Source organism: Phacochoerus africanus, chromosome 4 (assembly GCF_016906955.1).
Source record: "Phacochoerus africanus isolate WHEZ1 chromosome 4, ROS_Pafr_v1, whole genome shotgun sequence".
In the NCBI taxonomy this organism is placed as follows: domain Eukaryota; kingdom Metazoa; phylum Chordata; class Mammalia; order Artiodactyla; family Suidae; genus Phacochoerus; species Phacochoerus africanus.
Window position 1 is genome coordinate 142,330,342 of NC_062547.1, and position 15,252 is coordinate 142,345,593.

At 53.1% G+C, this 15,252-nt stretch overlaps 3 protein-coding genes across 6 annotated transcripts; 1 reads left to right on the forward strand and 2 right to left on the reverse strand.

Annotated features, from left to right (window-relative positions):
- Nucleotides 1-1,723: 1,723 nt before the first annotated feature.
- Nucleotides 1,724-3,560, reverse strand: CD14 (CD14 molecule). Its single transcript, XM_047778827.1, has 2 exons — nt 3,032-3,560; nt 1,724-2,955 (listed from the first exon to the last, which is right to left on the reverse strand). The coding sequence occupies exons 1-2, from the start codon at nt 3,032-3,034 to the stop codon at nt 1,837-1,839; spliced, it is 1,122 nt and encodes a 373-aa protein (XP_047634783.1). The 5' UTR covers nt 3,035-3,560; the 3' UTR covers nt 1,724-1,836.
- Nucleotides 3,561-6,108: 2,548 nt separating this feature from the next.
- TMCO6 (transmembrane and coiled-coil domains 6) lies at nt 6,109-13,156 on the forward strand. 4 transcript variants are annotated; one of them, XM_047778836.1, is made up of 12 exons: nt 6,109-6,281; nt 6,415-6,527; nt 9,745-9,860; nt 9,946-10,129; nt 10,360-10,464; nt 10,624-10,709; nt 10,947-11,063; nt 11,267-11,378; nt 11,489-11,675; nt 11,819-11,913; nt 12,316-12,483; nt 12,728-13,156. In XM_047778836.1, the coding sequence occupies exons 7-12, from the start codon at nt 10,978-10,980 to the stop codon at nt 12,839-12,841; spliced, it is 762 nt and encodes a 253-aa protein (XP_047634792.1). In that variant the 5' UTR covers nt 6,109-6,281; nt 6,415-6,527; nt 9,745-9,860; nt 9,946-10,129; nt 10,360-10,464; nt 10,624-10,709; nt 10,947-10,977; the 3' UTR covers nt 12,842-13,156. The 4 variants fall into 4 exon arrangements, with proteins under 4 accessions (XP_047634792.1, XP_047634790.1, XP_047634791.1 ...); XM_047778834.1 differs by having other exon boundaries at nt 6,139-6,285; XM_047778835.1 differs by lacking the exon at nt 12,316-12,483 and having other exon boundaries at nt 6,139-6,285.
- Nucleotides 13,157-13,229: 73 nt separating this feature from the next.
- Nucleotides 13,230-15,141, reverse strand: NDUFA2 (NADH:ubiquinone oxidoreductase subunit A2). The gene is made up of 3 exons (XM_047778843.1): nt 14,966-15,141; nt 14,736-14,842; nt 13,230-13,426 (listed from the first exon to the last, which is right to left on the reverse strand). The coding sequence occupies exons 1-3, from the start codon at nt 15,064-15,066 to the stop codon at nt 13,335-13,337; spliced, it is 300 nt and encodes a 99-aa protein (XP_047634799.1). The 5' UTR covers nt 15,067-15,141; the 3' UTR covers nt 13,230-13,334.
- Nucleotides 15,142-15,252: the final 111 nt, after the last annotated feature.

Sequence of the window (15,252 nt, forward strand, 5' to 3'; positions counted from 1 at the left end):
TCTGGCATTGCTGTGGTTGTGATGTAGGTCAGTGGATACAGCCATGATTCGACCCCTAGCCTGGGAACTTCCATATGCTGCAGGTGCGGTCCTACCAAAAAAAAAAAAAAAAAAAAAAGACAGAGATATAGACTGATGGAATTGAATAGAGAGCCCAGAAATAAAACCTCACACATATAGACAAATGATTTTCGACAAAGATGCCAAGACCATTTAATGGTTTTTCAAACAGTGGAATTGGGAAACTGTCTATCCACATGCAAAAGTGTTGAGAGGCAGAGAGAATGAATAATAAATATCCTCCGAACTGAGAGAGAACTTTGAGACCAAAATCAATTCAGGCAACACCATAAAGTGCGGTTTTGAAGTTTATTGTGGGTACGTACATACAGCCACATTACTGACATAAGCGGGTATCGTGAACATACATAGGGCCAGGATCCAGAGGCATTCACAGCAGTACTCTGGGAAGGTGGGGGGGGGGGGGGTACCTAGGATTTAAAGGGACCAAAGCTAAAAACAGAACTTGACTACTCAGTAAAAAGCACATCTGCATCTAAGGGAACTGGGTGGAGGGGGTGGAGGGTGTCTCCTGACCATTAACCATCTGTGTCAGCAAAAGGCATTCTTCCAGTTTTCCTGTCAGATGAGTAAAAGTTGATAGGTAAGTTGTCTGGCTTGGATGCCTTCCTTGTGAGAAGACTAAAGCTCAGTTGTGCAGAAAGGGGAGGGGGGTAGGGCTGTGGGCCTAAGGTGGAGCTGACAAAGTGGAGTCAGTGTGGAGTCAGCCCCACAGACTGGCAGATTATTTAGCTGTTCCCTATGATTCTTTGAGTCTGTGGCCTGATGACCTGTGTAAATCTCCCATCAATGTTCATTTGCAATCTCCATTCCTAGCTGTGTGATTCTGGGCGCTGGAGGGAGCCAGGCTGGAGGGCTATGTGTACATGCCTCCCCCCACTCCTCTTGAGGTCCCCTGAAGGCAGATCTGTGATGGGTGTGGCTGCTGCCTTGATGTAAAGAAGAAGGGACCCTTACAAGGAATAGTACCTCTTGGCCGTTGTCCTGGGTCTCAGATAATGTGGTTCAGAGGGCATATATTGTTTTGTTTTGTTTTGTTTTTTGCTTTTTAGGGCTGCCCATCAGCACATGGAGGTTCCCAGGCTAGGGGTCAAAGCTGAGCTACCGCTGCCAGCCTATGCCACAGCTACGGCAATGCCAGATCTGAGCCGCGTCTGCAACCCACACCACAGCTCAAGGCAGCGCTGGATCTTTAACCCACTGAGGGAGGCCAGGAATCGAACCTGCAGCCTCATGGTTCCTAGTCAGATTTGTTTCCGCTGCACCATGATGGGAACTCCTTCTGGAGGACATACATATATTGTTAATTGCCCTGCGAAGCCTCCAAGAAGCTGTGAAGGGTCTCGGATGTTACCCTATTCACAAATCAAAGAACAAGCTATACGCAATATACTAACATAATCGCAAGATTTCTGGTTCAGGGACAGATTGTTAATGACAGCATCTTGCATCCGTTCCCATCCCCAAACTCCCTAGACAGGCCACCATTTCCCTGCCCCTCCTGTGCACTCCCCCTGCAGTTCTCTTCCAAGGTAGGGCAGATATTTGGATTTTAGGGAGTTAGAATGAAGAAAGCTTAAATATAATGGATCCCCATCCAGCAAGGCCCAGTAACATCTATTGAGTGAATGACACCACGAACTGTTGTTCAAGATTTTAATGAAGGTGGGGCAGAGGGGTGGTTGGTTGAGTTGTCCTGAGGAGGCTCCCCTGGAGCCAGGGCAGTCTGAGCCAGTAATTCCCCTTCCTTGGGCCTTAGGCGAAGCCCCGGGCTCCCTGAAGCAGCGCCAGGGTTCCCGACACCCCCATGGTCAAGGCGGAACGCGCACAGGCTGGGACCACGCCAGAGGCCATCGGGTCTTCCTGGTGCTGGAGGGCTTCAGGATCCATATAGGGATTCCCTTCCAGTGTCAGGTTATCCACGACGGGCAGCTCCTCTGGCCGCGGCGCTCTGTTCAGCTTGTTGCAGCTGAGATCAAGCACGATGAGCTTGGGCGGCAGTCCTTTAGGCACTTGCTCCAGCTCAGCGAATGACAAATTGAGAGAGCTCAAGGCGGCAGGCCAGACACACTCCCGGGCGCCCGCGGCGGAGGCGCGCAGCGAGTTGTGACTGAGGTCCAGGCGGTGGGGTTGCACGCCCGCCTCCGCCAGCGCCGCGCACACGCCGCTGGGTGTCTCCATCCCCGCGTTGCGCAGCGCCAGATCCTCGAGGGCCGGGAACTTGCGCGGACAGAGAGCTGCAGTCAGCCCGCGCTCGCCCAGCCCGGGATTGTCAGATAGGTCCAGGGTGGTGAGAGCTGGGAAGGCGCGAAGCTGGGCGCACGGAAAGGCAAGCGAGCTTGCTTGCGCCACTTTCAGTACCTTGAGGCTCGGCTGGAGCCACTGCTGCAGTTCGCCGAGCCAGGCACCTCCGGTGGCCCACGACACGTTACGGAGTCTGAGGGTGGTGAGCGCAGGTCCCGGCGTTTCCTGAAGCGGCGGCGGTACCTGGCCGGTTACCTCCAGGTCCTCGAGCGTCAGTTCCTTGAGGCGGGAGAACCCGAGCGCATGCAGGACCAGGGCCAGAATCTGAGCAGGAACCCGCGCAGCGCCCACCGTGAGTCGCCGCAAGCGCAGCGCCTTGAGCATGTCCGCGAACTGCTTCGGGTCGGCGCTGGCGCTCTTTAAAAGGAACTCTTCCAGGCTCCGGCCGCCGCCGCGGATCTCCACCTCGACGGCAGCCACACACTGCAGGGCGCTGGACCAGTCCGGCTGCGGCTGCGTGAAGTTGCAGACGCAGCGGACGTCTTCGTCGTCTATTTGGCAGGGCTCCGAGGTGGCCGCAGACACACGCAGCAGTGGCAGCAGCAGCAGCAACGGGCAGAGCAAGCGCACCTGCAAAGAGAGGGGAGGTTAGCGCCGCCCCTGCGGGTCCTGAGGTTCCTCGAGCAGCCCTCGTCCACACACTCACCATGGTCGATAAGGTCCTCAAAGCCTCTGCGTCTCCCGCCGGCTCTCGAAAGGGCTGTGGCTCCTTTAACCGCGGCACTCCCTGGCTTCCAGGCTCCACAAACGCTATCCGTCCTCACTCTTTGGCAGACTTTGGGGGTTTGTGTAATCCAGGGAGTGTCACTCTGTTCCCTACTCTTTGAACTCTGCCACCCCCCACCTCTCTTCCTCCCAACCACCCACGTTCGCTACACTTCTGCGAAATTTTGCAATGAGGGATGTTGCCTGCCTGACGCAGCAGGAGTGGGGCCCTAACCGGAAGGATCTTGCAAGGCCTCTAGAATCCTTGGCACCAGGCAGTGTGCCCTGATGACTCATGCGCCCCCGGGCTTGTCCGGGATGGGGAAAGGAAGATCCCGAGTGCCTCAGGCCAGGGCTCTTGGTCCCCTGCCTGTATCCTCGAGACTCAAACCCAGGGAGTTTCCTTAACTTTTCCCTCGTCGTGGTGGTTGCTGTTAACCTCCTGTCGCCCTAGTCCGACTTCCTGAAAATCCTCAGATATTTAACTGGCGATTTTGTGGAAGAGATTGCGGACTTCATGTATCGACTCTAAGGCTAGAATTAGGTTCTGAGGAGTTCCCGTCGTGGCGCAGTGGTTAACGAATCCGACTAGGAACCATGAGGTTGCGGGTTCGGTCCCTGCCCTTGCTCAGTGGGTTAACGATCAGGCGTTGCCCTGAGCTGTGGTGTAGGTTGCAGACGCGGCTCGGATCCCGCGTTGCTGTGGCTCTGGCGTAGGCCGGGGGCTACAGCTCCGATTCGACCCCTAGCCTGGGAACCTCCATATGCCGAGGGAGCGGCCCAAAGAAATAGCAAAAAGACAAAAAAAAAAAAAAAAAAGCATTAGGTTCTGAGAGAATAAAGTTGATCTGAAGAACCACTTCTCCCCTCTCCTTATTTGGCTGACAGGTCTTTGTGTTTATTTAGAAAGGAATAGCTTTCTTTTTCTTTTTCAATTGAAGTATAGTTGATGTATGCTGTTATATGTCACAGGTATACAATAGAGTGATGCACAATTTTTAAAGTAACAGCTTTCTTAAAAGTAGAGGTGTTGGAGTTCCTGTGGTGGCACAGTGGAAACGAATCCGACTAGGAACCAGGAGGTTGCAGGTTCGATCTGTGGCTCTGCTCAGCGAGCGGGTTAAGGATCCGGCTTTGCAGTGAGCTGTGGTGTAGGTCGCAGACAAGGCTTGGATCCTTCGTTGTTGTGGCTGTGGTGCAGACCGGCAGCTGTAGCTCTGATTTGACCCCTAGCCTGGGAACCTCCATATGCCTCAGATGCGGCCCTGAAAAGCAAAATAAAGAAATAAATAAACAAACTAATAAATAAAGTGGAGGTGTAAAACTGAGACATACTGGCCAAGGTCCTCGATCTCTTATTTTCCACATCCTCATCCTGAAACTGAGAAATGAGATATTTCTAATATAATTTTCCCACATGCACCTAGCTTTCTCCTACCGAGAAACAATTCCTATGTTCTAGCAAAGAAAAGCTAGACCTGTGTTGAGTGAGGATTAATTAGTAACTCATCTTTTTGTTTGTTTTTGGCTCTACCCGAGGCCCCACAGCAGCAACCCTAGCCACAGCAGTGACAATACTGGATCCTTAACCCACTGAGCCAACCAGAACTCCCAGTACCTCACCTGTATTCTCACAGGGAAAAAAAAAAAAACACCACCAAGTGTCCCAGAGGGTGGGGAAGTGTTACTGAACCAGGTTTGTTTGCCCAACAGGCAGTAAGCCAAACACGAGATGCTGAGATTTGCAGCAGAGAAAGTTGATTCATGAGGCATCCAAGTGAGGAGCAAGGAGAACAAGTCTCAGATTCGCCTTCCAGAAAGCGCGGGTCTTGAGATACTTATGGGTAAAGGGTATAATTTGGTTAGCGGCACAGGGGAAGGTGATTGTGAACAGGAAAAGGGTGAGGTAACTGTTACTTTGCTTAGGTTTTCTTTCTTTCTCTTTCTTTCTTTCTTTCTTTCTTTCTTTCTTTCTCTTTCTTTCTCTCTTTCTCTCTTTCTCTCTTTCTCTCTTTCTCTCTTTCTCTCTTTCTCTCTTTCTCTCTTTCTCTCTTTCTCTCTTTCTCTCTTTCTTTCTTTCTTTCTTTCTTTCTTTCTTTCTTTCTTTCTTTCTTTCGTCTTTCGTCTTTTTAGGGAGGTACCCATAGCGTCTTCATGGAGTCAGATTCGTTTCCGCTGAGCCACCAGGGGAACTCCTAGAGGTAGTCTTGAATATTCCCTTTAGAATGTGTACGGCGACGTTCCTGTCCTGACTCAGCGGTTAACGAACCCGAGGACGTGGGTTCCATTCCTGGCCTCACTCAGTGGGTTAAGGATCCAGCGTTGCCGTCAGTTGTGGTATAGGTAGTAGAGGCGGCTCGTATCCCGCATTGCTGTGGCTGTGGTGTAGGCAGGCGGCTACAGCTCCGATTAGACCCCTACCCTGGGAATCTCCACATGCCGCGGGTCCGGCTCTGGAAAAGACAAAAACAAAAACAAAAACCCCCAAAAAACAAAAAGCCAATGCGTTAGGCGTCCTTGTGGCCAGAGGCGGTCGGCGTCCAGCTTTCCTGGGTCTGAGGCAGAAACCTGAGACCAAGGCTACTCAGAATTCGCTGGGTTCTCCGCCCAGGGCCCACCCCTCCCCAGCCGTCTCCAGCCTCCCCCCGCCCTGGCCTGGCCCCAGTTCTCTCTTTGCGTCTTCTCTCTCTCTCTCTCTCGGTCCTTCCCACCCTCCTTTCGCCCCTCCACCTCGCTCGGCGCCCCGCCTCCACCTCGCTCGGCGCCCCGCCTCCACCTCGCTCGGCGCCCCGCCTCCACCTCGCTCGGCGCCCCGCCTCCACCTCGCTCGGCGCCCCGCCTCCACCTCGCTCGGCGCCCCGCCTCCACCTCGCTCGGCGCCCCGCCTCCACCTCGCTCGGCGCCCCGCCTCCACCTCGCTCGGCGCCCCGCCTCCACCTCGCTCGGCGCCCCGCCTCCACCTCGCTCGGCGCCCCGCCTCCACCTCGCTCGGCGCCCCGCTGACTGGCACCTCCCCTTCCGCCCTGCGCCGCGACTGCGCAGTCCGCACCGCCTTTTGGGCGCTGAGGCCGCCTTCCCTGCGGCAGGTACAGGTTTCTTCCAGCTCCACCATGTGGAGCCAACGGCAGGGCAGCCTCAGGCCGTTGCGCTGTGGGGTGGAGGAGCTCCGGCGCCGCCGGCGGGAGCAAGAGGCAGGTGCGATGGGCGAAGGAGCCCGGGAGGTCGCGGGTATGGCAGCTGAGGCGGGGGTGAGGAGGCTCCCTGGGGTGGAGACGGCTCTGGGTGGGTGACTCTCCCATGTTCGGCCGGCTCCTTTGCCCCCAGCACTACGGAAGGCGCGGAGGGAGCAGCAGCTGGTCAGCAAGAGGCTGCTGAGAGACGAAACCTCGGAGGAAGCCGAAGAGGCCTGTGTGGCCGTCATCCTCGGGGAAGCCGAGGTGAGAAGGCGGGGTGCTTGATGAGATCCACACCTGCTGGCCCGCAAATTCCTTCTCGTGTTCTCGGCCTCAGCCTCCAAACCTGAACGCAGTCCCTTCACACCTCCGTCCATCCAATGGCCAAGCCGGAAAGCAGGGATCCTCCTCTACAACTCTCCCTCATCCCCAAAGCTATACACTCTTGCGAGTTCCCGTCGTGGCTCAGCCTGAACGAACGAGACTGGTATCCATGAGGACACGGGTTCGATGCCGGCCTCGCTCAGTGGCTTAAGGATCCAGCGTTGCCGTGAGTTGTGGTGTAGACCTTGGATCCCTTATTGCCGGGGCCGTGGCTTAGGCAGGCAGCTCAGCGCCAGTTTGATCCCTAGCTTGGGAACCTCCACATATGCCCCGGGTGTGGCCCTAAAAAACCAAAAAGAAAAAAAAAAACAAAAAATCCTACCCTCTTTTTTTTAAAACTTCCTAAAGAGCTGTGGAGCCTGTCTTTCCCCCCCCCCTTTTTTTTTACTGCTGCACCTGTGCCATATGTCAAGTTCCTGGGCTATGAGTTGAATCAGAGCTGCAGCTGCAGGCGGATGCTGAGGCCATGGCAACACCAGATCTGTGTTGTATCTGGGACCTAGCCTTTGTCACGCTTGATCCTTAACCCACGAGCGAGACCAGGACCGGGAATGGAATCCCCATCCTCATGGAGACTACCTATATCTGGTTCTTAACCTGCTGGGCCACAATGGGAACTTCAAGCTGTGGAGTCTTTACATGGCATTGCCGTCACAGCTGCCACCATCCTCTTTGGATACTCACAACAGGGTCCTAACAGTTCATCTGCACCAATTTTGTCTCCATCAGGGTGATTTTCTTTTTTTTTTTTCCTTTAGGCCGAACCTGTGGCATATGGAAATTCCCATGCTAGGGGTCTAATTGGAGCTGTAGCTGCTGGCTTATCCCACAGCCACAGCAGCTCTGGACCCGAGCTGCATCTGTGACCTATACCACAACTGGTGGCAATGTTACATCCTTAACCCACTGAATGAGGCTAAGGCTCGAACCCGTGTTCTCATGGATACTAGTTGGGTTTGTTACCCCTGAGCCATGACTGGAACTCCCTCTTTTTTTTTTTTTTTTTTTATGGCGGCTCCCGTGGCATGTGGAAGTTCCTGGACCAGGAATTAAACCCTTACCACAACAGTGACCCGAATCACAGCAGTAATGACACTGGATCCTTAACCATTAGGCCACCAGGGAACTCTTGTCAAATTCATTTTCTATATATCACTCAGATGTGTCTTTTAAAAACACAAGAGACCAGGAGTTCCCATTGTGGTGCAGTGGTGAACAAATCCAAGTAGGAACCACGAGGTTTCAGGTTCGATCCCTGGCCTCACTCAGTGGGTTAAGGATCCAGCATTGCCTTGAGCTGTGGTGTGGGTTGCAGATGCTGCTTGGATCTGGCATGGCTGTGGCTGGCAGCTGTAGCTGCAGTTCAACTCCTAGCCTGGGAACCTCCATATGCTGTGGGTGCAGCCCTAAAAAGCAAAAAAAACCCAAAAACAAGAAACACAGAGACCGACATACTTCCTTTGGTGTATACAGTTCAGCATGGTCTCAGCTCTGCTACGTCCATCCTCATCAGCTTATTCCTCTCAGCCAAATTGTCCCCTCTTCAGTTCCTGGAACAATACCAGACTCTTTCCTGTCTCAAGGGCTTTGCATTTCTGCATGTAAAGTGGGCCTGAGTACTTTAATCGTACTAAATGCTTGTTACCATTTTTCCAACTAGACTTTAAATCCACAGGAACCTAGGCCTTATGTTATTTGTCATTACTGAAAACGTATATGCCTGTAAAGTATCTCTCACATACTAGATGCTCAATATTTTTGGCATAAGTGAATGAAATAGTCTGTTTCATCTCATTTATTCATTCAGCAAGCATTGGGCATCCCCCTGTGTTTATATCATGTTTACATATATAGTTTAGTTACCTATTTATTTGGTCTTTCTAGTGCCGTACCCATGGCATATATGGAGGATCCCAGGGTAGGGGTCTAGTCAGAGCTGTTACTGCTGGCCTACGCCCAGAGCCACAGCACTGCGGGATCCAAGCCGCATCTGTGACCTACACCAAAGCTCACATCAACGCCAGATCCCCAACCCACTGATTGAGGCCAGGGATTGAACCTGAGTCCTCATGGATGCTAGTGGCGTTCGCTAACTGCTGAGCCGCAGTGGGAACTCCACATGTATAGTTTACAAAGCACTTATACCTAGGTCGTAGCATTTATTCAGTGTGTGCTTACTTTATGCCAAGCCATCCATGCTGGGTTCGGAGGTACACAAAGATGAAAAGAGAGCCCCTTTCTTTCAAGTGTTCCTAACCCTTTGAAGCAGATAGATGCGTACACATGTTAGGAAAGAAACAAGAGGTACAATGGAAACCCCTAGGCCTGCCTAAGGAAGCCAGAAAGAGCTCATGTCCCAGAGGCAGTAAGAGCAGAAATCAAAAGAAGCGGAGTACCTGGGGAGCATATCCCAGACAGAAGGAGTGGATTGTGCCAAAGCTTGGAAGCATTAAAAGACAAAGTCATGTTTTGCTAGGTGTGTCACAGTGTTGGTTGCATGGGGAGAATGACTGGAGGGGTAGGTAATGCCAGGCTTTGTGTGTTTAAATGTTATCCTTGAAACCACCCAGTGAGAAGTCAGAGTAGATGTTACTCCCGTTATTTAGATGGGAAACGGGTTTAGTCCCCTACAGATTAAGTGACAGGGCTGGTATTTAACCCAGTTTTGATTCCCTCTCTGTTCACTCTGCTGCATTGTTGGCACTTGTTAGCCACATAAGTGTGAATGACTAATATAAGCTCATGTTGGGTGGCTCACAGGTGAAGTGGGCAGAGCAGCCGTTTTTGTTTTGTTTTTTGTCTTTTTAGGGATGCACCCGTGCCAAATGGAAGTTCTCAGGCTAGGGGTCAAATCCGAGCTACAGCTGCCAGCCTACACCACAGCCACAGCAATGCCAGATCTGAGCCCCATCTGAGACCTGCACCACAGCTCGCGGCAGCATCAGATACTTAACCCACTGAGCGAGGCTGGGGATGGAACCTGTGTCCTCATGGCTACTAGTCAGAGTCGTTTCCGCTGAGCCAGGGTGGAACTCCATCTGCCTTGTTTTCAGCACCTAAACGTTGCCATCTCCCTTCCACCTGTCTTGGGCTCCAGATCCAGCAGTTCCTGCGGTTAGCTCAGCGGGGGCCAGAGGAAAAGGAGAGAGAGCAGGCTCTGGTCAGCCTTCGTCGAGGCTTGCAGCATCCTGAGACACAACAGACCTTCATCAGGTCGGTGTGGCTGGTGTGAGTGAGTGGCTGGGGCTCTGAGGGATGGCCCGCAGGCTGAGCAGTGCTCTCATGCTCCCTCATGTAGGCTGGAGGGCAGCATTCGGACCCTGGTGGGGCTCCTGACCAGCAACCAGGCCCTGCTGCAGCTCGGGGCGGCTCGGTGCCTTCATGAGCTCTCTCACTCTGAGCAGTCTGCGGTGGCCGAGGCCTGCCTGCCAGCCACTTCCTACCTTCTCACCTACCTCTCCGGTCACAGCGCAGACTTTATAGTAAGCCCTGTCCCTTCCTACCTCGTTCTTGGTTTAGATTTAAAACTTGTGCTTTGGGGCCCAGTTGGAGCCGGCAGGCGGGGGAAAGAGGAAAACCTCTTCCCCCTGATGCCCACAGACTTACACACACCCCTCATCTCACACTCCCCTGTGCCCAGACCCTCGAGGACGGGGGTGCTTTGTCTTCCCCAGCCCAGCCCGAAACAGCGCTTTTGTTGTCCTGCTCTCAGGAGCTTTGTCTGTATACACTGGGTAACCTGATCGTGGAGAGTGAGGCTGTAAGAAGGCAGCTCCTGCCACAGGGCATTGTTCCAGCCTTGGCTGCCTGCATCCAGGTGCGTGTCCACCTCCTTTCTTCCTCCCTGGGTACCATCCCCTCACACCTCTCCACGTGCCCCACCTGCCGTGGCTAGGCAGCGCCAGCCTCTGCCTTGTGCTAAGAAAATCTTACGGCCTGGGTTCCAGAGTCAGATCCCGACTCTATCTGCTTCTAGTCTCCCCACCTGACTGTGCTAGAAGCCCTCGGATACGCCTTGTCCCAGCTTCTGCAGGCTAAGGAAGCTCCAGAGAAGATCATCCCGTGAGTAAAACTGAGTCGTCCCCAGATGTGCAGTCAGGTGTGGCCTACTTGGCAGTGTAGCCCCTGGATGCCTGATGGGGTCTTGTTTCCAAAGGTGTCGCACCTTTCACCTCCGTGTGCCTGGCTGGGAGGGTCTTTGGGGTTTCCCACCTGCTATTAGGGCTTGGGAAGAGTGACTGGCATCTTTTGCGTCTTGCCTTCTGTAGTTGCCATTCACAGCTCTGCTTCTACTGACAGCTCTGTCCTGGGCTCCACTCTCCCCCAGCACATGCTGCAACTGTTGCAACCTGGCCCAAAGCTAAGCCTTGGGGTCGCTGTGGAGTTTGCCTGGTGCCTTCACTACATCATCTGCAGGTAACAGGCCAATTGGGAAAGTGCCATAGGTCCCCTTTGGGGCTTCCTTCCATGCCACTTGGGTTTTTGAACTTTGGTTTTTGGAATTGTGAGTTTTCTTCCTTCTGCGGGCCTCTCTTCTTGGAGCCCAGGAACCTCACAGACCTAGGCCATTTGCCAACATAAGGGTAGGATTGACTGACTCCTTGCTTCGTATTGCCCAGCCAGGTCAACAATGCCCTGCTCATCACCCATGGGGCTCTGTCCACTCTGGGGCTGCTGCTGTTGGACCTGGCTGGAGCCATCCAGAGAACTGAGGATGCAGGACTAGAGCTGGTAGGTGAAGAACAGGTCAACAGTGGGGTGACCTTCTTACTCAGCTCTTGCTCCAGTGTGGAGGTCCCCCCCCTTCTTCCTTAAGCCTGAACCTCAGCTTGTCTTTGCAGCTGGCATGCCCTGTGCTTCGGTGTCTAAGCAACTTGCTAACAGAGGCTGCAGTGGAGGCTGTGGGAGTGCACCCGCAGCTGCGAGATGAGCGTGTCGTGGCAGCCTTATTTATCCTCCTGGACTTTTTCCTCCAGAAACAGCCCAGCCTGCTTCCTGAGGGCCTCTGGCTCCTTAACAACCTCACGGGTAAGCACTGTGATCTGCCTAGGCCTGGGCCTTCGGATCCTGGGGAGGCTTCCTCACGGCCTGGGCTGAGACGGGTAGGACTGGGAGTGGGTCAGTTTCACGCCCTCATTGGAGGAACTTCACCCGGACGTTTTCCCTTCCAGCCAACAGCCCTAGTTTCTGCACCTCCTTGCTCTCCCTGGATCTGACCGAGCCCCTCTTGCAGTTGTTGTCAGTGTCTAACGTGGTGAGCGGATTGGTAGGTATTGAGATCCCTTGGGTCCAAGGACTGGCGGCCAAGGTATAAACAGCGGGAGCAGACACGAGCCTTCAGAAGTGCCCTTAGTTGAGAGCGGGTGGGCAGTGTGTGGTATGGATGGCTTCAGGGCCAGACATCACTTACAGACTTATAGATAGTCTGGGGGTGAATGCCTAAACTGTGGTTTACTAGTACTAACCTTGGGCAGATCAGCGAAGCACCTTAAGCTTCGGTTTCCTCATTTGCCACTGGGAATTGTAATCCTCAGGACAGCTGAGGGGATTACAGACGATGCATGGAAGAGTGCTTGGCACAGTACCTGGGCATGTGGTCAGCACTCCGTAGAACCTACTCTTGGGCTTTCATTGTTCGTGGGGACTGTGTCCATGTATTTGTCTGCAGGTGCTCACGGTTCTGTGCAACGTTGCAGAGAAAGGTCCTGCTTACTGTCAGCGTCTCTGGCCAGGGCCCCTGCTCCCCTCCTTGCTGGACACGTTGGCCTTCTCTGACACTGTAGTAGTAGGCCAGAGCTTGGAGCTGCTGCAGCTGCTGTTCCTCTACCAGCCGGGGGTGGGTTTCTGGCCTTGGTCTCCAACCCCCCTGTTCTAAAGCCTCTGGTCTCCCCATGGTCCCTTTCCTTTCAATCTTAACCTCAGTCACTTCTCTGGGCTTGTGGGCTCCAGATCAGAACACCTAAGCTCTCGCTGGAAATGCATTCTCTTCCAGGAAGAGGTGGGCTGACCCATAAGACTGTGGGAATTGAGTGTTAGGGCTCAGGGACCCAGTGTTGAATCTTTTTCTTTCCTGCTTTCAGGCCGCCCAGGCCTTCTTGCAGCGGTCAGGGCTGCAGGCCCTCCAGAGGCATGAAGAGGTGGCCCAGCTCCAGGATCGTGTGCGTGCTCTCCAGCAGACAGCTCTTCGTGGGTGACCTGGCCTCTCATAGTCACGTTCTCCACTCCTCTCCCACCCCCCATCTTCCCAGCCTGCACAGAACCCTTTTTGGGGGTCTGGAACCACAATGACATGTCATGCCTTCTGCTCCCCGACGTAAGCCTAAGCCAAGACCTCTGAATCCCAGCTCCTCCTCTTTCACCCAGGACTGTGCAGGCAGGAGGACCAGAAGGAACTCATTGTGGCCTACTTAATCTGAGTGTCTGGGATTGCTTTTTTTCTTTTTTTTCTTTTGCTTTAGCAGCTGTGGCTTTTTTGATGGGACAGAATAAAGTTTTATTTTTACATTTAACTGCTTTGCCTCAGTTGGTTACACAATACAGGGTAGAGGGTAGAACAAAGAACAAAACATCCGGAGGCGGCACTTTCAGCACAAGCTTTATAAAGAACAGAACACGTTTCTCCACATTGTGCTCAGTCCAGCAGAGTCCTGGCGCTGGGGCTTTTGCTCTTAATCCTCAGTGGAGGCTTCAGGCTTTGCCACTTAGCACATTCTCCAGGGTTCTGGTTACCTGATCAGCACTGAAGTTGTTCAAAGAGACATTCTTCTCTTGGCCAAATGCTAAGGAAAGAGGGAGGCGATTAAGTATCCACTCTGCATTGTAGGGGCTACCAAAGTAGCTTAAAAGGTCTGTGTCTTCAACTTACAGTCTTGTTAGGAAGTGTAGAAACGAGATAAATAGAGATAAGGTGTATTTGGCATGCTTAGGATTTTAGTGGGTCTCAACAACATCTAGAAAGTCCAGGTACAAAGAGAATTCTGGCTGGTTCCAGGCGGTTATAATGAGAAGGAAAGTGTTTAACAGAAGCTTTAAAGGGACATTAATAGGCATTCATTATTAACCATTGTGAGCAGGGCATTGCCTGGGCCTGCCTTTCACTAGTGCTCATTTAATAGCTCCTATAGTCCATTTAGTGTAGTTATTTCTGTTCATCTCTAGTCTACTGGCTTTGGAAGGAGAACCTTTTCCCTCCAAACAATTTTTAGTGCACGGCATACTGCAGGTGTCCATTATTAGAACTCATCTGCCTTGGGTGTGACTCCCCACCTTCCCGCAGACACTTCTAGGACAAGGTGTAAAAGCTGTGGTTAAAAATACCACTATTCAGTAAATATAAACACGGTGTGCCCGCTATGTGGGAGACTTTCAGATTGTGCTACAATGAAATAGGGAAATATGATAAAAAGGGCTGAGGGGCAGTGTTTCCTAACTGGCCAGGCAATGCCTTTTTGAGGAGGTAATAGATAAATTCAGACCTGGAAAGTAACCTAATTATAACAAAGAACCAGCCATGGAAGGAAGCATGACAGAAGTGGGGAAGGGGGAACAAGCTCAACCCTGTTACACATCCTAGCTAAATAACCTTGAGTATGTCCTGTAACATTGCTGATTCAGCTTTCCCATCTCTACAAAGAGAAAAAGGAATCTACCCATCATCTACTTAATGAAGATTGGGCGGGAAAGCACTCAGCATAGGACCTAAAAGCACTCAACACAGTCATTATTTTGGGTTTTTACTGTTGAGATTCTCACACACTCCACCTGGACTGGCACTGAACACACATAATCTGGAAGGACCTACATTGATCGGTAACTGACCGGCATCTCCTCCCCTATCTGAAGCCTGTTCAGAATTACAAAAACGACAGATCCTTGTCCCCTATGCAGGACAGGGCACGCCTCCATATAGACGTTACCTGGGACACGAAGCATCCTATAATTCTGCTAATGTATATTTCCTTATCTGCAACAAGGTCAACAGCAAGGCTGAAGTCGGAGTTCCAGTCCCTCTACAGGCTTTGCGTGACCTTGGGCAGCCCTTTCTCATCCAGAACCCTTGTTCCCAGGCCCCCGGCGTCCCACGCTCACCGTAGCGAGCCCAGAGCTTGGGCTGCACATCAGAGCACTCGCGGATGAGGATGGGCAGGTCGGGGTTCGCCTTCTTCAGCTCCACATAGCGTTTCTCGATGAAGTCCCTGCGGGGCCGGAGAGAGCACCGCCCATGTGGTGTGGGCGTAGGCCTCCCCATAACACCCGGGGGGTCGAGGTCGTGACCCCGGAGCCCCAAAGCCCGCCCGCCTCACCAGGCTGCGGCTCACCTGACGCCCTGGCTGCCGGGAGAGCGCTGACATAAGTGGATGCGAATCTCCCGCAGGCCCAATTTGGCGCGGATCCCTCGACTCGCTGCGGCTACCGCCATCTCCCCTAGAATCCAATCAACCCGCGGAGACCTTCCGGCCAGGGGATCCTGTCAGAGGAACCTCGGACGCTACAGCCCCGCGATAGGCTGGCTGACGTAGGGGGCGGGGCCAAGCATAGCCAATGCCATGAAAGCATTGCAGGGTCACCTCTGGCTCGGATTTCTCCGCCTGCGGCTGGTGCGGAT

Bases quoted from the DNA above. Each gene is read 5' to 3' on its own strand.
- TMCO6 (XM_047778834.1), top strand. From the start codon at position 6,201: ATGTGGAGCCAACGGCAGGGCAGCCTCAGGCCGTTGCGCTGTGGGGTG. The intron at 11,379-11,488 runs GTAGGTGAAGAA...TTGTCTTTGCAG, and splicing joins AGGATGCAGGACTAGAGCTG to CTGGCATGCCCTGTGCTTCG. The intron at 11,676-11,818 runs GTAAGCACTGTG...TTTCCCTTCCAG, and splicing joins GCTCCTTAACAACCTCACGG to CCAACAGCCCTAGTTTCTGC.
- NDUFA2 (XM_047778843.1), bottom strand. From the start codon at position 15,066: ATGGCGGTAGCCGCAGCGAGTCGAGGGATCCGCGCCAAATTGGGCCTG. The intron at 14,843-14,965 runs GTGAGCCGCAGC...CCGGCCCCGCAG, and splicing joins CCCGGCAGCCAGGGCGTCAG to GGACTTCATCGAGAAACGCT. The intron at 13,427-14,735 runs GTGAGCGTGGGA...CTCTTTCCTTAG, and splicing joins CAAGCTCTGGGCTCGCTACG to CATTTGGCCAAGAGAAGAAT.